Raw genomic sequence first — 16,530 nt, 5'->3', positions numbered from 1 at the left:
CAGCTTAGCCTTTTGTTAATCTACCTGTCGTGTCAGATTTTGAAATTATGCTTTACAGGGAAAGCAATCCAAGCGTTTGTGTAAGTCTATCGATCGCACGATAAAAACATTAAGTACACTTAGCTTCAGGTAGCTTGGTCACAAAAATCAGAAAAGCAATCAAATTAATCGTTACCTTTGATGATCTTCGGATGTTTTCACTCACGAGACTCCCAGTTACACAACAAATGTTCCATTTGTTCCATAAAGATGATTTTTATATCCAAAATACCTCAGTTTGTTTGTTGCGTTATGTTCAGAAATCCACAAGAAAGAGCGGTCACGACAACGCAGACAAAAATTCCAAATAGTTTCCATTATGTCCACAGAAACATGTCAAACGTTTTTTAATAATCAATCCTCAGGTTGTTTCTAAAATATATAATCGATAATATATCAACCGCAAATGTCTTTCACAGTAGGAGAGGGGAAAACAATGGCTGTCCAAATTCTGTTGCGCAAGCAAAACTCATGTGACCACTTGACGCGATGTTATCGTTCTGGCTCATTTTTCAAAATAAAAGCCTGAAACTATGTCTGAAGACTGTTGACACCTTGAGGAAGCGATAGGAAAAGGAATCTGGTTCATATCCCTTTAAATCCAGCAAGGGGAGGCTATGGAACATGGAGTTTTCAAAATAGAAACCACTTCCTGTTTAGATTTTCCTCAGGGTTTCGCCTGCAATATCAGTTCTGCTATACTCACAGACAACATTTTGACAGTTTTGGAAACTTTAGAGTGTTTTCAATCCAATACTACTAATAATATGCATATGTTAGCAACTGAGACTGAGGAGCTGGCCGTTTACAATGGTCACCTTTTCATCCAAGCTACTCAATACTGCCCCTGCAGTCATATGAAGTTACCAGAACGTTTCGTAAAAGTTGAAAAAAAGAATCCAAATTGTTTGACATTGGGATTGTTCTCGAATTGTTCAGAGAACTTTAAGAAACAAGTATTTCAACACAACGTTTCCTACAGGTTTCTGCATCTGCAGATGGATAACATCATAAGACAGACAGAATAGAATAGGGGATTTAGTGGTTTTAACATTACATTGGCAGTATCTTAATGCACACAAAATGATACATGGCTTTCCTCTTAGATCAAAACTAATCCAAGCAGGCAAAATGTGTCCATTTCATATTGGTCATTGATGTAAGTGTGTATACAGTAAGTGCATATGATGAATGGGGGTCGCTTGGAGTCAAACTCATTGTTGTATATGTTCCACAGCCACGGCGCTGTGTATTGAATTGACATTTTCCAGCTCGTTGCTCATGAAAATGTGTGTATTATAGAATGTGTAATATATCGAACAATGTCATATGGCTTTATAAAATAATTATTCTCACTGATTTACTGTATAAACGTCCCATTGTATTCCAGGAATTTCAGTCACTTAACATTGATTTAGCCACACCAGATAAATTACTAGAATTAAGGTATAAACTAGCAAATCTGTTACATTTATGAGATTACAATGGTAGAGCTACAGTACGCCTTTAAATGAATATATAATATTTTGAGCCTTTCTCCCTATGCATAGTGTACTGCAAAACCAAGTGGGCCATTTTACAGTGGGATTGAAAAAGCATTGAGTTATAGGGTCCAGGGAGGGACTGCTGTTCTTCCGCTTACCTTGCCTGGTGTCTCCTTCTGCAGATGACTCTAGTCACTGGCCTGCACCCCAAATAGCACCCTATTCTCTCCATAGTGCACTACTTTTGACCAAAGTGGGCCATGGTCAAAAGTAGTGCACTATTTAGGGAATAGTGTGCCATTTGAGAAGTTACCTAGAGGAACTGGGGGCTTTCAACAGGGACTCTGATTGATATCAGCTCTAGTGGGACATTGCTTCCCACCCAATTGCCAAGTGGCAGGCTCTCTGTTGGACACAAACCGAGAGAGGGAAAAATAAATAATAAATAAATGCTGTGGTAGCTCTCTTCCCTTATGGCCTGATTCCGCCTCTCTGTTCTCTTCTTATTTTTCACTCGCTCTCTCACTCCCTTCTTTGGGGACAATTTGTCCTAGTTTCAGCTCTCTGAGGAAGATTTGTGACAGGTGTTTTCTCGCTCTCTCTCTCTTTTTCTCTCTCTCTCTCTCTCTCTCTCTCTCTCTCTCTCTCTCCCCTTCCTTCCCTCCCTCTCTCCCTCACCACATCCAGATGTTCGTCGCAGAACGATCTATGAGTACCATCGTGTGGAGCTGACAAAGACCAAAATCACCAACTCTACAGCAGTGGAGATGATGCCTCTACCGAGTAAGATGGATTCCTCTCAATAGACATGGCTCACGATATGATATATGATAATGACAACACAAGTAGGCCCCCATGAACTAGTCTAGATTCTAGACCTTGTCATAGGTGAAATAGAGGGGTCTGTTCAATGCCTAATAGATTTTTCCTCCGACTGTATCCCATCATTTCAGGGACACCTGTGTATCAAACTCCTCTCTTTTGAGAATGATCTGTTTGCATTAGCAAACTACAACTTTCTAATTATCAACATATGGATTTCTATGTTGGTTTTGACTTGTTCAGCTCTGGGCCCATATGTATGTATGTCAGTTGTTTAGCCTTTTAGATCACAATGCACAAGATAACATGGACAAGGGAGACCTGATCCTGGATCAGCAATTTGGCCCCGGTTTTGCATCATCAAATACAACATTCTAAGTTGAATGTTTACTTGTTAAGAGCTCTGGACCAGTGTTGTGAGTCAGCAGACATGGGTGTGTTGTAACATATGTGTGTTGTAACATATGTGTGTTGTGATGTGTGTGTTGTGTACAACAGGTGTGTTGCAACGTGTGTGTTGTAACGTGTGTGTGTGTGTGTGTCGTTTTCCCTCCCTAGCGTGTCTCCAGTTCACCAGCTGTGACAGCTGCATCTCCTCCCAGATCAACTTCAACTGCAGCTGGTGCCACCTCCTTCGCAGGTCAGACACCCCTCTATACCCCTCTTGTCTTTGTCTCCCTCTCAAATGGCGCCCTACTACCTATGTGACGCGCTACTTTTGACCAGGGCCATTTGGGACACGGGCCAACACTAAATCTTTCTGTTTATCTTCCCCTCATTCTCCGTTGCGCGCTCAGTCCCTCTGTCCTCCCTCTCCCTCCTTCCAATGTTGCTATTACCTCTCGTCACTCAGTACTCCTGACATGTTAGCTAGCTACTGAGTGTGAGGTGTATGTATCGCATCATCTGGCTATCATATGGAGTCTGACCCTTCCCTTCCAGTGGACTATTCCCTCTGAGCTCAATTAAGGCATCCGGAATGGCAACCTATTCCCTATATAGCGTGCTACTTTCGACAATAATCCCTGGTCATAAATATAGTACACCAGAAAGGGAATCGCGTGCCAGTTGGGACGAAGTCAGTGAGTCCTGGTGATGCTCTGTTGGTTTCTCTTCCTGATGATGTGCAAAGGAAAGGCAGGTTGGATTAGCAGAGAGAGAGAAAAGCATGATATTCCACCCATTATTCTTGTTTTTGCTACCTAGACATCCACTCTCTCACACCTACTCTGTCTCCCCCCCCCCCTCTCTCCCTTCTCTTCCCCCTTCCCATCAACCATTTGTCTTTCTCTTTCACACCCTCGCACAAAAAGTTGAATGTTGGAGACCGTGTAAAATGTTATTGCACAAATGGTGTATTTCCTGCCTTGTGTGATGTGAACGATGTAAGTTTGGACAGCATTGTGGGAGTGTTGTCGGGGCGTTGTTTCAACGTTTGATCCAAGTTACAAGCCATTAGTTATCAAGTGCACTGAACAGTTCTGGGCCTCAGTTCTTGGAAAATGTCTGCGGAGTTAGCGGAAATGATGTGCTCAGTTGGACTACTATTACTCCCCTTCTCATACTGTATGTCTCTACACTTTGGCCACTTCCTATTCCCCACATAGTGCGCTACTTTTGTAAAAAAGGGTGCCATTTGTGAAGAAGGCTTTAAGTGGCTTATGCACCCATTATTGAATGACCCCACAGTTATTTTAAACATATCATTTATCCCTACAAGGGCCTCTGGGAATTTATGAGGTGCCAAAAGGTCAGGGTTTAGCCTTTTCCTCTGTCTCCTCTCTCCATCAAACTATACTACTACTAATTATACAGTCATGTGTGTATACATTTTACTTACTGGTGGCCCTGGGAATCAAACCCATAATCCTGGCACTGTGAGCGCAATGCTCTACCAATTGAGCCATACAGGACCACATTTGCCAATCTACATGTATTCTGTATCCCGCAGAGCTGCCGAGACAATCTACACCTGAATTATAATGGCCTAATTATGCTGCCTTTTAATGAGATAGAAATGGGCGCGTGCTGCATCACACGGTTGGGGCTCGCTCCATCCTTTGTATCCCTCAACAAAAAACTTAAATCGAAAAGGCAAACGAATGCACAGTTTAAACAAGCCAATTTAAATGCGTTGCAGCATTGTTGGGCCGCGGGTTAATGAAAGAGAGACACCTATGATTTTAGAGAACGGCTGTAATGAACTATATCTCCCTCTCCCTGGCTTTACTCTTTCTTTTTTATCTGCCTTTCTGATTCTCTCCCCTCTTGCTCCCCCACTCTCTGGAACGGTGAATGCTGGGTGTTTTCTCCCCCATTGGGTTTCAGGCTAAATCAGCTTGTTGCTGCCTCTGATGTATGCAAGCTGAGTGTTGGACTGGGTTGGACAATAAAAGGCGTGTTGGAGCTAATACAGCATGCAAGGCATCGCTATGGACCAGCGACTGGCTGTGGTTGCCCATATTGCTGAGCGCTAATTTGGTGAGAAGAGGCGGTCGGTGCGGGATTTGTTTACAGTAATATCAAAATGACTGCCACCACATCAAAGGTGGAAGAGGCTCCAAAGACAAAGATTGTTGCATTCTAATAAGTTGTAGCCACACTGTATTTTATTGAATCACATTGCATCGTTTGTGGGAGATAGATTGTGTGCCGTGCCAAGAGTGTAATGATGGTCTCACCATTCCTATACACTCTGATAAGTAGCTCTAGCTTGCATAGCTCGCCCAGCTTGATCTAGCTCGCCCAGCTTACATAGGAATTGAAAAACTGTATGGTTGAAGGAGATGGGGGGGGGGGTGGCTAATAAGTCTGGCTGCACATCTGGCTGGCTTACTGCGAATTGAGAAATGATGTGACTAAACTCAACAAAATGAAGAAGAAACTGTATTACGAAGCCAAGATCAATGATATAAAGAATAATGGAAAACATTTTTGGAGGACTTTAAATTAAATTATGGGCAGAAAGACAAATTCAACTCCATCTTTCATTTAATCAGATGGCTTATTCGTCACAAAACCATTTGCTGTTGCCAATTATTTGAATGATTACTTCATTGGCAAACTGGGCAAACTTATGTAGGAAATGCCAACAAACGAACAGTGTTGAATTTTGTTTAGTTAGTGTGGGAGAGGTGAAATAAATATTGCTATCGCTTCTGAGGATGGTGGATGACTCTATAGCCACTCTTATATGTCAAAGCTTTAATCTGAACCTAGAGGAAAGTGTTAGTCCTCAGTCCTGGAGGGAAGCCAAAGTCATTCCGTTAACCAAAGAATGGTAAAGTGGCCTTCACTGGTTCTAACAGCTGACGTAAAAATTGTGTTTGACCAAATACACTGCTATTTCTCTGTAAACAAATTATGCTGAACAAAAATATAAACGCAACATGCAACAATTTCAAAGATTTTACTGAGTTACAGTTCATATGAGGAAATCAGTCAATTGAAATAAATGAATAAATTGAGGAGATTAAATTACTTGGTGTTACCTGAGATTGTAAATTGTCACGGTCAAAACACATTGATTCGATAGTTGTAAAGATGGGGAGAGGTCTGTCTGTAATAAAGAGATGCCCTGCATTTTTGACATCACACTCCACAATGCAAGTCCTTCAGCTTGATCTTATCTTGAATATTGTCCAGTCATATGGTCAAGTGCTGCGAAGAAAGACTTAGTTAAGCTGCAACTGTCCCAAAACAGAGTGAAATCTTAATTTCTATTTTATTTTGTATTTCCTTTTTATATTTTGGGGGCTCCATCCACCACTCCACCTCTTCGGAGGATAAAAATACACTTTGTTTTTCAGCATTTTATTTTATTGATATACTGTAGCTGACGTTCTGAAAGAGCTGCAAAATCTGGACTCCTACAAATCAGCTGGGCTAGACAATCTGGACCCTCTTTTTCTTTAATTATTTGCCACAATTGTTTCAATCCCTATTACTAGCCTGTTCAACCTCTCTTTCATGTCGTCTGAGATCCCTAAAGATTGGAAAGCTGCCGTGGTCATCCCACTCTTCAAAGGGGGAGACACTCTAGACCCAGATCCACCTCTATGCAGACGACCACATTCTGTATACTTCTGGCCCTTCTTTGGACACTGTGTTAACAAACCTCCAGACGAGCTTCAATGCCATACAACACTCTTTCGGTGGCCTCCAACTGCTCTTAAATGCAGGTAAAACTAAATGCATGCTCTTCAACCGATCGCTGCCCGCTCCCCTGTCTAGCACTACTCTGGACGCTTCTGACTTAGAATATGTGGACAACTACAAATACCTAGGTGGCTGTCTATTTCCTTCCAGACTCACATTAAGCATCACCAATCCAAAATTTGATCTAGAATCGGCTTCTAGAAAGCAAAGCATCCTTCCCTCATTCTGCCAAACATACCCTCATAAAACTGACTATCCTACCGATCCTTGACTTCAGCAATGTAATTTACAAAATAGCCTCCAACACTCTACTCAGCAAATTCGATGTATTCTATCACAGTGCGATCCTTTTTGTCACCAAAGCCCCATATATTACCCACCACTGCGACCTGTATGCTCTCATTGGCTGGCCCTTGCTTCATTTTTTTGTCGCCAAACCCACTAGCTCTATCATCTATCATCTATAAGTCTTTACTATGCCTTACCTCAGCTCACTGGTCACCCTAGCAGCACCCACCCGTAGCAAGCGCTCCAGCAGGTACAGTGGGGCAAAAAAGTATTTAGTCAGCCACCAATTGTGCAAGTTCTCCCACTAAAAAAGATGAGAGGCCTGTAATTTTCATCATAGGTTTTTCTGCAAAGGGACCAGGACGACTAATCCGTGTAAAGGAAAGAATGAATGGGGCCATGTATCGTGAGATTTTGAGTGAAAACCTCCTTCCATCAGCAAGGGCATTGAAGATGAAACGTGGCTGGGTCTTTCAGCATGACAATGATCCCAAACACACCGCCCGGGCAACGAAGGAGTGGCTTCGTAAGAAGCATTTCAAGGTCCTGAAGTGGCCTAGCCAGTCTCCAGATCTCAACCCCATAGAAAATCTTTGGAGGGAGTTGAAAGTCTGTGTTGCCCAGCAACAGCCCCAAAACATCACTGCTCTAGAGGATATCTGCATGGAGGAATGGGCCAAAATATCAGCAACAGTGTGTGAAAACCTTGTGAAGACTTACAGAAAACATTTGACCTCTGTCATTGCCAACAAAGGGTATTTAACAAAGTATTGAGATAAACTTTTGTTATTGACCAAATACTTATTTTCCACCATAATTTGCAAATAAATTCATTAAAAATCCTACAATGTGATTTTCTGGATTTTTTTTCTCCCATTTTGTCTGTCATAGTTGAAGTGTACCTATGATGAAAATTACAGGCCTCTCTCATCTTTTTAAGTGGGAGAACTTGCACAATTGGTGGCTGACTAAATACTTTTTTGCCCCACTGTATATTTCACAGGTCATCCCCAAAGCCAACTCATTCTTTGGCCGCCTTTCCTTCCTGCTGCCAATTGCTGGAATGAATTGCAAAATCACTGAAGCTGGAGTCATATCTCCCTCACTAACTTTTAGCATCAGCTGTCAGAGCAGCTATCCGATCATTGCACCTGTACACAGCCCATCTGTAAATTGCCCAACCAACTACCTCCTCTCCATTTTGTTATTTATTTTTTTGCTCCTTTGCACCCCAGTATCTCTACTTGCACATTCATCTTCTGCACATCTACCATTCCAGTGTTTAATTGCTAAATTGTAATTATTCGCCACTATGGCCTATTTATTGCCTTACCTCCCTAATCTTACTGCATTTGCACACACTGTATATAGACTTTTCTATTGTGTTATTGACTGTACGTTTGTTTCTCCTATGTGTAACTCTGTTGTTTGTGTTGCACTGCATTGCTTTATCTTGGCTAGGTCGCAGTTGTAAATGAGAACTTGTTCTCAACTGGCCTACCTGGTTAAATAAAGGTGAAATAAAATAAACAATTAATCTTTAAAGGAATGAGGAAAAAACAATGTAATATATGTTAGAATACGGCTACAATGTAACAAAATGTGGAAAAAGTAAAGGGGTCTGAATACTTTCCGAATGCACTGTTGTCACGCCCTGACCATAGAGAGCCTTTTAATTCTCTATTTTGGTTAGGTCGGGGTGTGACTAGGGGGAGTGTTCCTATCTAGGTGTTTTATTTCTATGTTGGCCTGGTATGGTTCCCAATCAGAGGCAGCTGTTTATCGTTGTTTCTGATTGGGGATCATATTTAGGCAGCCATTTTCCCCACTGTGTTTTGTGGGATCTTGTTTTGAGTAAGTGCCTGTTGCACCTCTTATGTTACGGTTCGTTGTTTGTTTCCTTTTTGTTTTGCAAGTTTCACAAGAAAATAAAAAGGTGGAACTCAGAGCACGCTGCTCCTTGGTCCATCTCCACACAGCCGTGACAACTGTATCTCTGTAAACCGCCCTCTTATGATTTCCATGTGCCATATATTCTTCAAATGTGCTGTGATGTTTCACATACATTCTGAACCTGTCTAATTGCATAGTATCTACAGATTGTAAGTTAAAGATAAATATTTTTACTAAAAGTATTATTATATGTAGTGTTGATTGATTGTCTATGGTTTTCAAAATCTCTCAACGGTTCTATTTGTCGGGTTCATTTTAGATAAATGTTGTGATTTTTCAGCCCTTCCTGATCATGTGACCAGAAACAAGCTACATAGGGGCAATACCAAAATAAGTGAACTTGTGATTTTGTTTCTCCGTGGCAAAATCTGCAGAGCTGAGATGGTTGTATTCCCCATATGCATACATTTATGTGTGTGGCAAGAATTTTGTAAAATGTATTTTGTATTTATTTTATTTTATTCTTTTAAAGTTTGAATCACGCATTGTTTTGCGTATCAGTTCATAAACCATGTGCCACGGAATCAGCATATCGAAAATCTTTTCCCAACTATTTTGCAACCTGTATCGCACCGCAGTCAAAGTTTGGTTCTCAAGTAAAACAAATGTGTATATATAAAAAAAAAGGGCAGACAAACAAGTTCTCTACCTTCTTCACTTGCCTCCTCCATTTTTTGCTGTAATTTTGGATAGGGCAAACAAAGAAAAAAAAAGAAACGTTCCATAAAGAATTGTTTTTTTTATTATCAATTACTATATTTGAATTTAAACATATTATTTGTTGTAATAGTTGTTCGTTTTTTTCTGGAGGATGAAATTGAAATTTCAACCACCTTTGTTTCTTTGTTTAAGAAAGGGCGATATTTTGAAAAAGGTTCAATTTTCAATGGAAAAATGCAGTCTGTGAATGGGGGGCAGTATTGAGTAGCTTGGATAATAATAGATTTTGATAGAAAACACTCTGAAGTTTCTAAAACTGTTTGAATGATGTCTGTGAGTATAACATAACTCATATGGCAGGCAAAAACCTGAGAAAAAATCAACCAGGAAGTTGGAAATCTGAGTTTTTTAGGTTTTCAAGTCTTTGCCTATCTAATATGCAGTGTCTATGGTGTCATATTGCAATTCCTAAAGCTTCCACTAGATGTCAACAGTCTTTAGAACCTTGTTTCAGGCTTCTACTGTGAAGGGGGAGCGAATGAGAGCTGTTTGAGTCAGGTGTCTGGCAGAATGCCATGAGCTAAATCATGTGCATGGCTGTGAGAGGTAGCTGTGTTCCTTTTAATTTCTAAAGACAAAGGAATTGTCCGGTTGAAACATTATTGAAGATTTATGATAAAAACATCCTAAAGATTGATTCTACACATCGTTTGACATGTTTCGACGAACTGTAATATAACTTTTTTAACTTTTCGTCGGAACTAAGCGATCACGCATTGAGAATTTGGATTACTGGACTAAACGCACAAACAAAAGGAGGTATTTGGACATAAATTATGGACTTTATCGAACAAAACAAACATTTATTGTGGAACTGGGATTCCTGAGAATGCATTCTGATCAAGATCATCAAAGGTAAGTGAATATTTATAACGCTATATCCGACTATTCTGACACCTCTCCTTTTTTGGAAAATGGCTGTATGTTTTTCTGTGGCTAGGTGCTGACCTAACATAATAGCAAGGTGTGCTTTCGCCGTAAAGCCTTTTTGAAATCTGACACAGCGGTTGCATTAAGGAGAAGTTTATCTATAATTCCATGCTAAACACTTGTATCAATGTAATTTGATGTGGCTCTCTGCACTTTCACCGGATGTTTGTTTGAGACAATGCATTTCTGAACATAACACACCAATTTCAAATTAAGATTATCTTTAACCAGTTGCGGCGAGCAAACCCGGATCCGGGATCCTATTTATAGACCTAAGCTCATTACCATAACGCAACGTTAACTATTCATGAAAATCGCAAATGAAATGAAATAAATATGCTAGCTCTCAAGCTTAGCCTTTTGTTAACAACACTGTCATCTCAGATTGTCAAAATATGCTTTTCAACCATAGCAAAACAAGCATTTGTGTAAGAGTATTGATACCTAGCGTAGCATTTAGCGTAGCATTCAGCATGCAACATTTTCACAAAAACAAGAAAAGCCTTCAAAGAAAATCTTTTACCTTTGAAGAACTTCAGATGTTTTCAATGAGGACACTCTCAGTTAGATAGCAAATGTTCAGTTTTTCCAAAAAGATTCTTTGTGTATTAGAAATCGCTCCGTTTTGTACATCACGTTTGGCTACCAAAAAAACCTGTATCCAGGAGTGTATTTATCCCTGCAAGCTCATTAGCATAACGCAACGTTAACTATTCATGAAAATCGCAAATGAAATGAAATAAATATGCTAGCTCTCAAGCTTAGCCTTTTGTTAACAACACTGTCATCTCAGATTTTCAAAATATGCTTCTCAACCATAGGAAAACAATAATTTGTGTAACAGTAGCTAGCTAGCGTAGCATTTAGCGTTAGCATTCAGCAGACAACATTTTCACAAAAACCAGAAAAGCATTCAAATAAAATCATTTACCTTTGAAGAACTTCAGATGTTTTCAATGAGGAGACTCTGTTAGATAGCAAATGTTCAGTTTTTCCTGAAAGATTATTTGTTTAGGAGAAATCGCTCCGTTTGGTGCGTCACGTTTGGCTACCAAAAAAAACAAAAATCTTACAGGAACAATGGTGAGATGTTTGCCCTGTCCCTGTACTATAGATTGCCCTTTAACCTCTGTAGCCTTCTGCCCGGTGTGTTTAACTTGTCTAAAGTATGGTATCTTTAAAGCTATTTTTTTATTTGTATTTTTATTTGTATTTTTTTTCTAGTTGAGTATATTATTTATATTGCTTTGTTTTGTCTGTGTGTGTGTATGTTCAAAACTTAATAAACAGAGTTAAAAAAAAAATGAAAATCCAGTCATCAATACGCCAAACTTTTTTCCAAATTAACTCCATAATATCGACTGAAACATGGCAAACGTTGTTTAGAACCAATCCTCAAGGTGTTTTTCACATATCTCTTCGATGATATATCCTTCGTGGAAGTGTGCTTTCTGTCCTGAATCCCAGGAGAAAATGCCCGCAACTGAAGATTACGCACCAATTTAGACAAAGGACACCGGGCGGACCCCTGGAAAATGTAGTCTCTTATGGCCAATCTTCCAATGATATGCCTACAAATACATCACAATGCTGCAGACATCTTGAAGAAACGACAGAAAGCGCAGGCTCGTTCCTGCTGCATTCACAGCCAATAAGGAGACATTGGAAAACAGAGCTTCAGAAATTCTGCTCATTTCCTGTTTGAAGTTTCATCTTGGTTTCGCCTGTAGCATGAGTTCTGTGGCACACAGATAATATCTTTGCAGTTTTGGAAACGTTAGACTGTTTTCTTTCCAAAGCTGTCAATTATATGCATAGTCGAGCATCTTTTCGTGACAAAATATTGCGCTTAAAACGGGCACGTTCTTTTATCCAATAATGAAATAGCGCCCCCATAGATTCAACAGGTTAAAATGGTGTATAATACTTGTATGTTTGAGGAATTTTAATTATGGAATTTCTGTTGTTTTGAATTTGTCGCCCTTCAAATTCACTGGCTGTTGGCGAGGTGGGATGCTACCGTCCCACATATCCCAGAGAATCCAATTTGAAATATAGGTTTGATAATAATCAAAAACATGTGGCATTGAATCGTATACACTGAGTGCACAAAACATTAGGAACACCTGCTCTTTCAATGAATGACTGACCAGGTGAATCCAGGTGAAATCTATGATCCCTTATTGATGTCAGTTGTTAAATCCACTTCAATCAGTGTAGATGAAGGGGAGGAGATAGGTTAAAGAAGGATTTATATGCCTTGAGACAATTGAGACATGGATTGTGTATGTGTTCCATTCAGAGGGTGAAAGGGCAAGACAAAAGTGTCTTTGAACATGGTATGGTAGTAGACCCACCGGTTTGGATCAAGAACTGCAACTGTGCTGGGTTTTTTACGCTTCCCATGTGTAACAGCAAGTGTCCACCACCCAAAGGACATCCAGCCAATTTGACACAAATGTGGCAAACATTGGAGTCAACATGAGCCAGCATCCATGTGGAACGCTTCGATGCCTTGTAGAGTCCATGCCCGGACAAATTGAGGCTGTTCTGAGGGCAAAAGGGGGTGCAATTCAATACCAGGGAAGTGTTCCTAATGTTTTGTACCCTTAGTGTATTTGGTTTCAACAAATGTAGTATTTTTCAATTGAGAGAATCTAACTAATTTCCTTGTTACCAGTTGAGGCAATTTTTTGGGGTTGATCCAAAGACTCATTTTTGTAGTGTTCAAGAGAAACCAATGAGTCTCTTAAACACAGTATAGAAATGCATCCTCTGTACCGTGAAAGAGGGGAGAGAAAACAAAGACCAAACTAAAATATTTCCCAGATGTATACATTTCTATTCAAATGAGGCATCTCAACCCATTTATAATTAGCAATGTGGCGTCTGAGTGGATGTTGGAAGGAAGGCCTGGTATGCATTCCAAATGGAACCCTATATAGTGCCCTACTTTTGATCAGGACCCATAGGGGAATGGGTTGCCATTTGGGACGCAGTTGGTCTCAGAGGTTGGATGGCATTGAGGTTAAACCTAAATGGGAAAGGATCCGGAGGGACTGGCTGGACCTGTGTTGTTGTGATATCCTGTCTCCGACTCTCTCCCTCTCTCCTTTCGCTTCTCCCAGGAAAACATAGGGAAAACGAGGTGGATTTACCGGAGGAATCTGTCTCGACTGATTGGACAGATGATTTTAACAGCAAAAACTGTGAAATCCGGGGAGCGTGGGCTGATTAGAGAGCAGAGAGTGATGGAAATGGACTCCTCTTCTTCCTCCACACGGAGAGCTTTGCCAGAATAATATCCACCCTGCAGGGCTAATGGGAGTTATAGGATCTGATGAGAATAAGGATGGATGATAACTCGGCCTGTCTGCCTGCCTGGCAATTGTAGCTTGTGGGTGGAGATTTGTAATAAATGAAACGGTATCAAACACATGGAAACTTAAGTACCTTCCCATCCATTCCATTCCAGCCATTATGAGCCCATCGTGTGATATCTCCGCCAACCAGCCGCCACTGCTCCATGTCGATTAGATTTGGTGGGTTTATGCTATTGTGTTTGTAGTCTTGCAGGTTTTTGTGAGGTGTATGAAATTGGCTTACCATCTCCGCCATTGGTGATATGGGTGAGCAGACATCTTTCTCTGACTTCAGAGTATCAGACGGGAGAGAGAGAGAGAGAGAGAGAGAGAACAAACTTTCCCTCTGTGTCAAAATCGAAATAATGTCAGAGAGGGCTTACAGAAAGAGAGAGGAGAAGAAAAGAGAGTGATAGGGAAGGGGGAGATATTAGTCATTATGATCTGTGAACAAGAGGAAGAATGAGCAGTTGCCCTGATCAAAGGCTAGCCCACAGAGTTTATTCGTCGCCTCGGGTTGGGAGGCGTGACACAGGCATTACCTATTCTCCCTCATCCCCCTTTTCCCTTTCCCATTTCCTTTCACCCCCTCCACCAACCCCTGTACTCTGAGCAGTTTGACCCGGTGAACTTCCTCTTCACAAATCCCACCCATATTCTAATAATCATGGGCTGTTCCCCCTTTGGACTTAATGTATTTTGGACTCCCAGAAAGGTGGGGGGTCTGATTGGATTATTTTGGTTTCATGTAACATCTGCAGGTCTACAGAGCTGGATGTATCTGTTAGTATAATTTATCCAATCCATCTTTGATTGCGGTTTATCCTTTTTAGTGATGCATGTCTAGTGTTCATGTTCCTAAGCTCTTTCAGAATATCCTCTCATCTGGTTTCAGGTGTTCCAGTGGGTTTGACCGCCATCGGCAGGACTGGGTTGATAACAGCTGTCCTGATGAGGTGAATATCATCCTGGCTGATGGAAATGACTAGATTTCTATTATGAATAGCGAGAGAGTGGGTATATGGTGGGATGTGTGCGTGCGTGTGTGTGTGCGTGTGTGCGAGTGTGTGCATCTGCTGTAATGTTTTTTCTGTGTGGCTGCTCTGGTCTGCTACATGCAGGGGGAAAGGGATGCCTCAGTTACTCCTCTCACGATCTAACTAACTAACTAACTATCTATCCATCTCTCACTCTCTCTTATTTGAAAAGTACCAGTATTTCTACCTTGCGTGAGAAAGAGGACTCTTGTATGCTGTCTTGCAGACCAAAGACAAAAGCTGTGATATCATCAGCACCACACAACTCGATCCCTTCATCACCACGTTAGTTGCCAAAACAACAGGCCAGAGCAGAAGCCGAGGAGAGACCACCACAGCCGGAGCCTCCTCGTCCACATCCCGACCCCCAACCAGCGTCCCCACTGAAGGTAAGACAACTAACATATGCCCCAAAGCAGACAACTCCAACCAGTGTCTTGAGTACTGGTCAGGTCAAATGGTCAGGAAAAACAGTGTCTTGCTCAGTTGGCACAAAACACGTTTTTGTTATTTTTTTTATTCAATCTTTCTTTCACTAGGCAAGTCAGTTAAGAACAAATTCTTATTTACAATGACGGCCTACCAAAAGGCAAAAGGCCTCCTGCGGGGACGGGGGCTGGGATTTAAAATAAAAAATAAAATATAAATATAGGACAAAACACAAATCACAACAAGAGAGACGACACAACACTAAATAAAGATAGACCGAAGACGACAACACAACACAGCATGGCAGCAACACAACATGACAACAACATGGTAGCAACACAGCATGGCAGCAACACAACATGACAACAACATGGTAGCAACACAACATGACAACAACATGGCAGCAACCCAACATGACAACAACATGGTAGCAACACAACATGGCAGCAGCACAACATATGGTACAAATATTATTGGGCACAGACAACAGCACAAAGGGCAAGAAAGTGGTGACAACAATACATCACGCAAAGCAGCTACAGCTGTCAGTAAGATTGTCCATGATTGAGTCTTTGAATGAAGAGATTGAGATAAAACTGTCCAGTTTGAGTGTTTTTTTACAGCCTGTTCCAGGCACTAGCTGCAGCGAACTGAAAAGAGGAGCAACCCAGGGACGTGTGTGCTTTGGGGACCTTTAACAATATGTGACTTTGCAGAACAGCTGTTGTATGTGGAGGATGAGGGCTGCAGTAGGTATCTCAGATAGGGGGGGAGTGAGGCCTAAGAGGGTTTTATATATAATTAAGCAACAATACATGAGACTAGTGCTGGGCGGTGACTCTATGTTTGATAATGGTATTTCAATGTTTAGTTTGTTAAATGTGATATGCAACTCTGGCGCGTGCAATGTCCGTTTTTATAGTTTACTCCATTTGCTACTTGAGTCATCTTTCTCCCTCTCCTCCTGCTGTGTGCCACTAACTACACCAAGCCCTGCCCTATGTCACTCAAGGAAAGAGCAGTTGCTCGAAGGCACTTTCTTGCCGTTCACTCTGCATGTTCAGATGGATGCAACAAGATGTTGGTGACATGCTGATTTCCACAAGCGTTTCTATAATTACGCTATTAGTTTGTGCATCTTACTGTCTACAAACTACGGTCTGCTAGTTTGTCTTGTCTTAGCAAGTTGATGCTAAAATAAATTGTGTTAGTCGCTAATTCTAATCCATCGCTAGTTAGCTGGCTAGCTAGCTTGCTAAATGTACTAAGAGTCAGAGCAAACATAGCTAGCTAGTTAATACAGCCTGG

At 41.0% G+C, this 16,530-nt stretch overlaps 1 protein-coding gene across 1 annotated transcript in view; it reads left to right on the top strand.

Moving 5' to 3' along the window:
- The window catches only part of LOC110535616 (plexin domain-containing protein 2), a 168,731-nt gene that overhangs the window by 121,793 nt on the left and 30,408 nt on the right, over positions 1–16,530 (top strand). Inside the window, exons 9-12 of the mRNA XM_036935347.1 lie at positions 2,211–2,306; positions 2,904–2,985; positions 14,652–14,712; positions 15,020–15,182. Coding sequence (XP_036791242.1) covers positions 2,211–2,306; positions 2,904–2,985; positions 14,652–14,712; positions 15,020–15,182 — 402 coding nt within the window. The remainder of the gene's footprint in view (positions 1–2,210; positions 2,307–2,903; positions 2,986–14,651; positions 14,713–15,019; positions 15,183–16,530) is intronic.

This window comes from Oncorhynchus mykiss, chromosome 11 (genome assembly GCF_013265735.2).
Source record: "Oncorhynchus mykiss isolate Arlee chromosome 11, USDA_OmykA_1.1, whole genome shotgun sequence".
Lineage (NCBI taxonomy): Eukaryota > Metazoa > Chordata > Actinopteri > Salmoniformes > Salmonidae > Oncorhynchus > Oncorhynchus mykiss.
The sequence above is the reverse complement of the archived record's forward strand: the minus strand, read 5'-3'. Positions and strand labels throughout refer to the sequence as shown.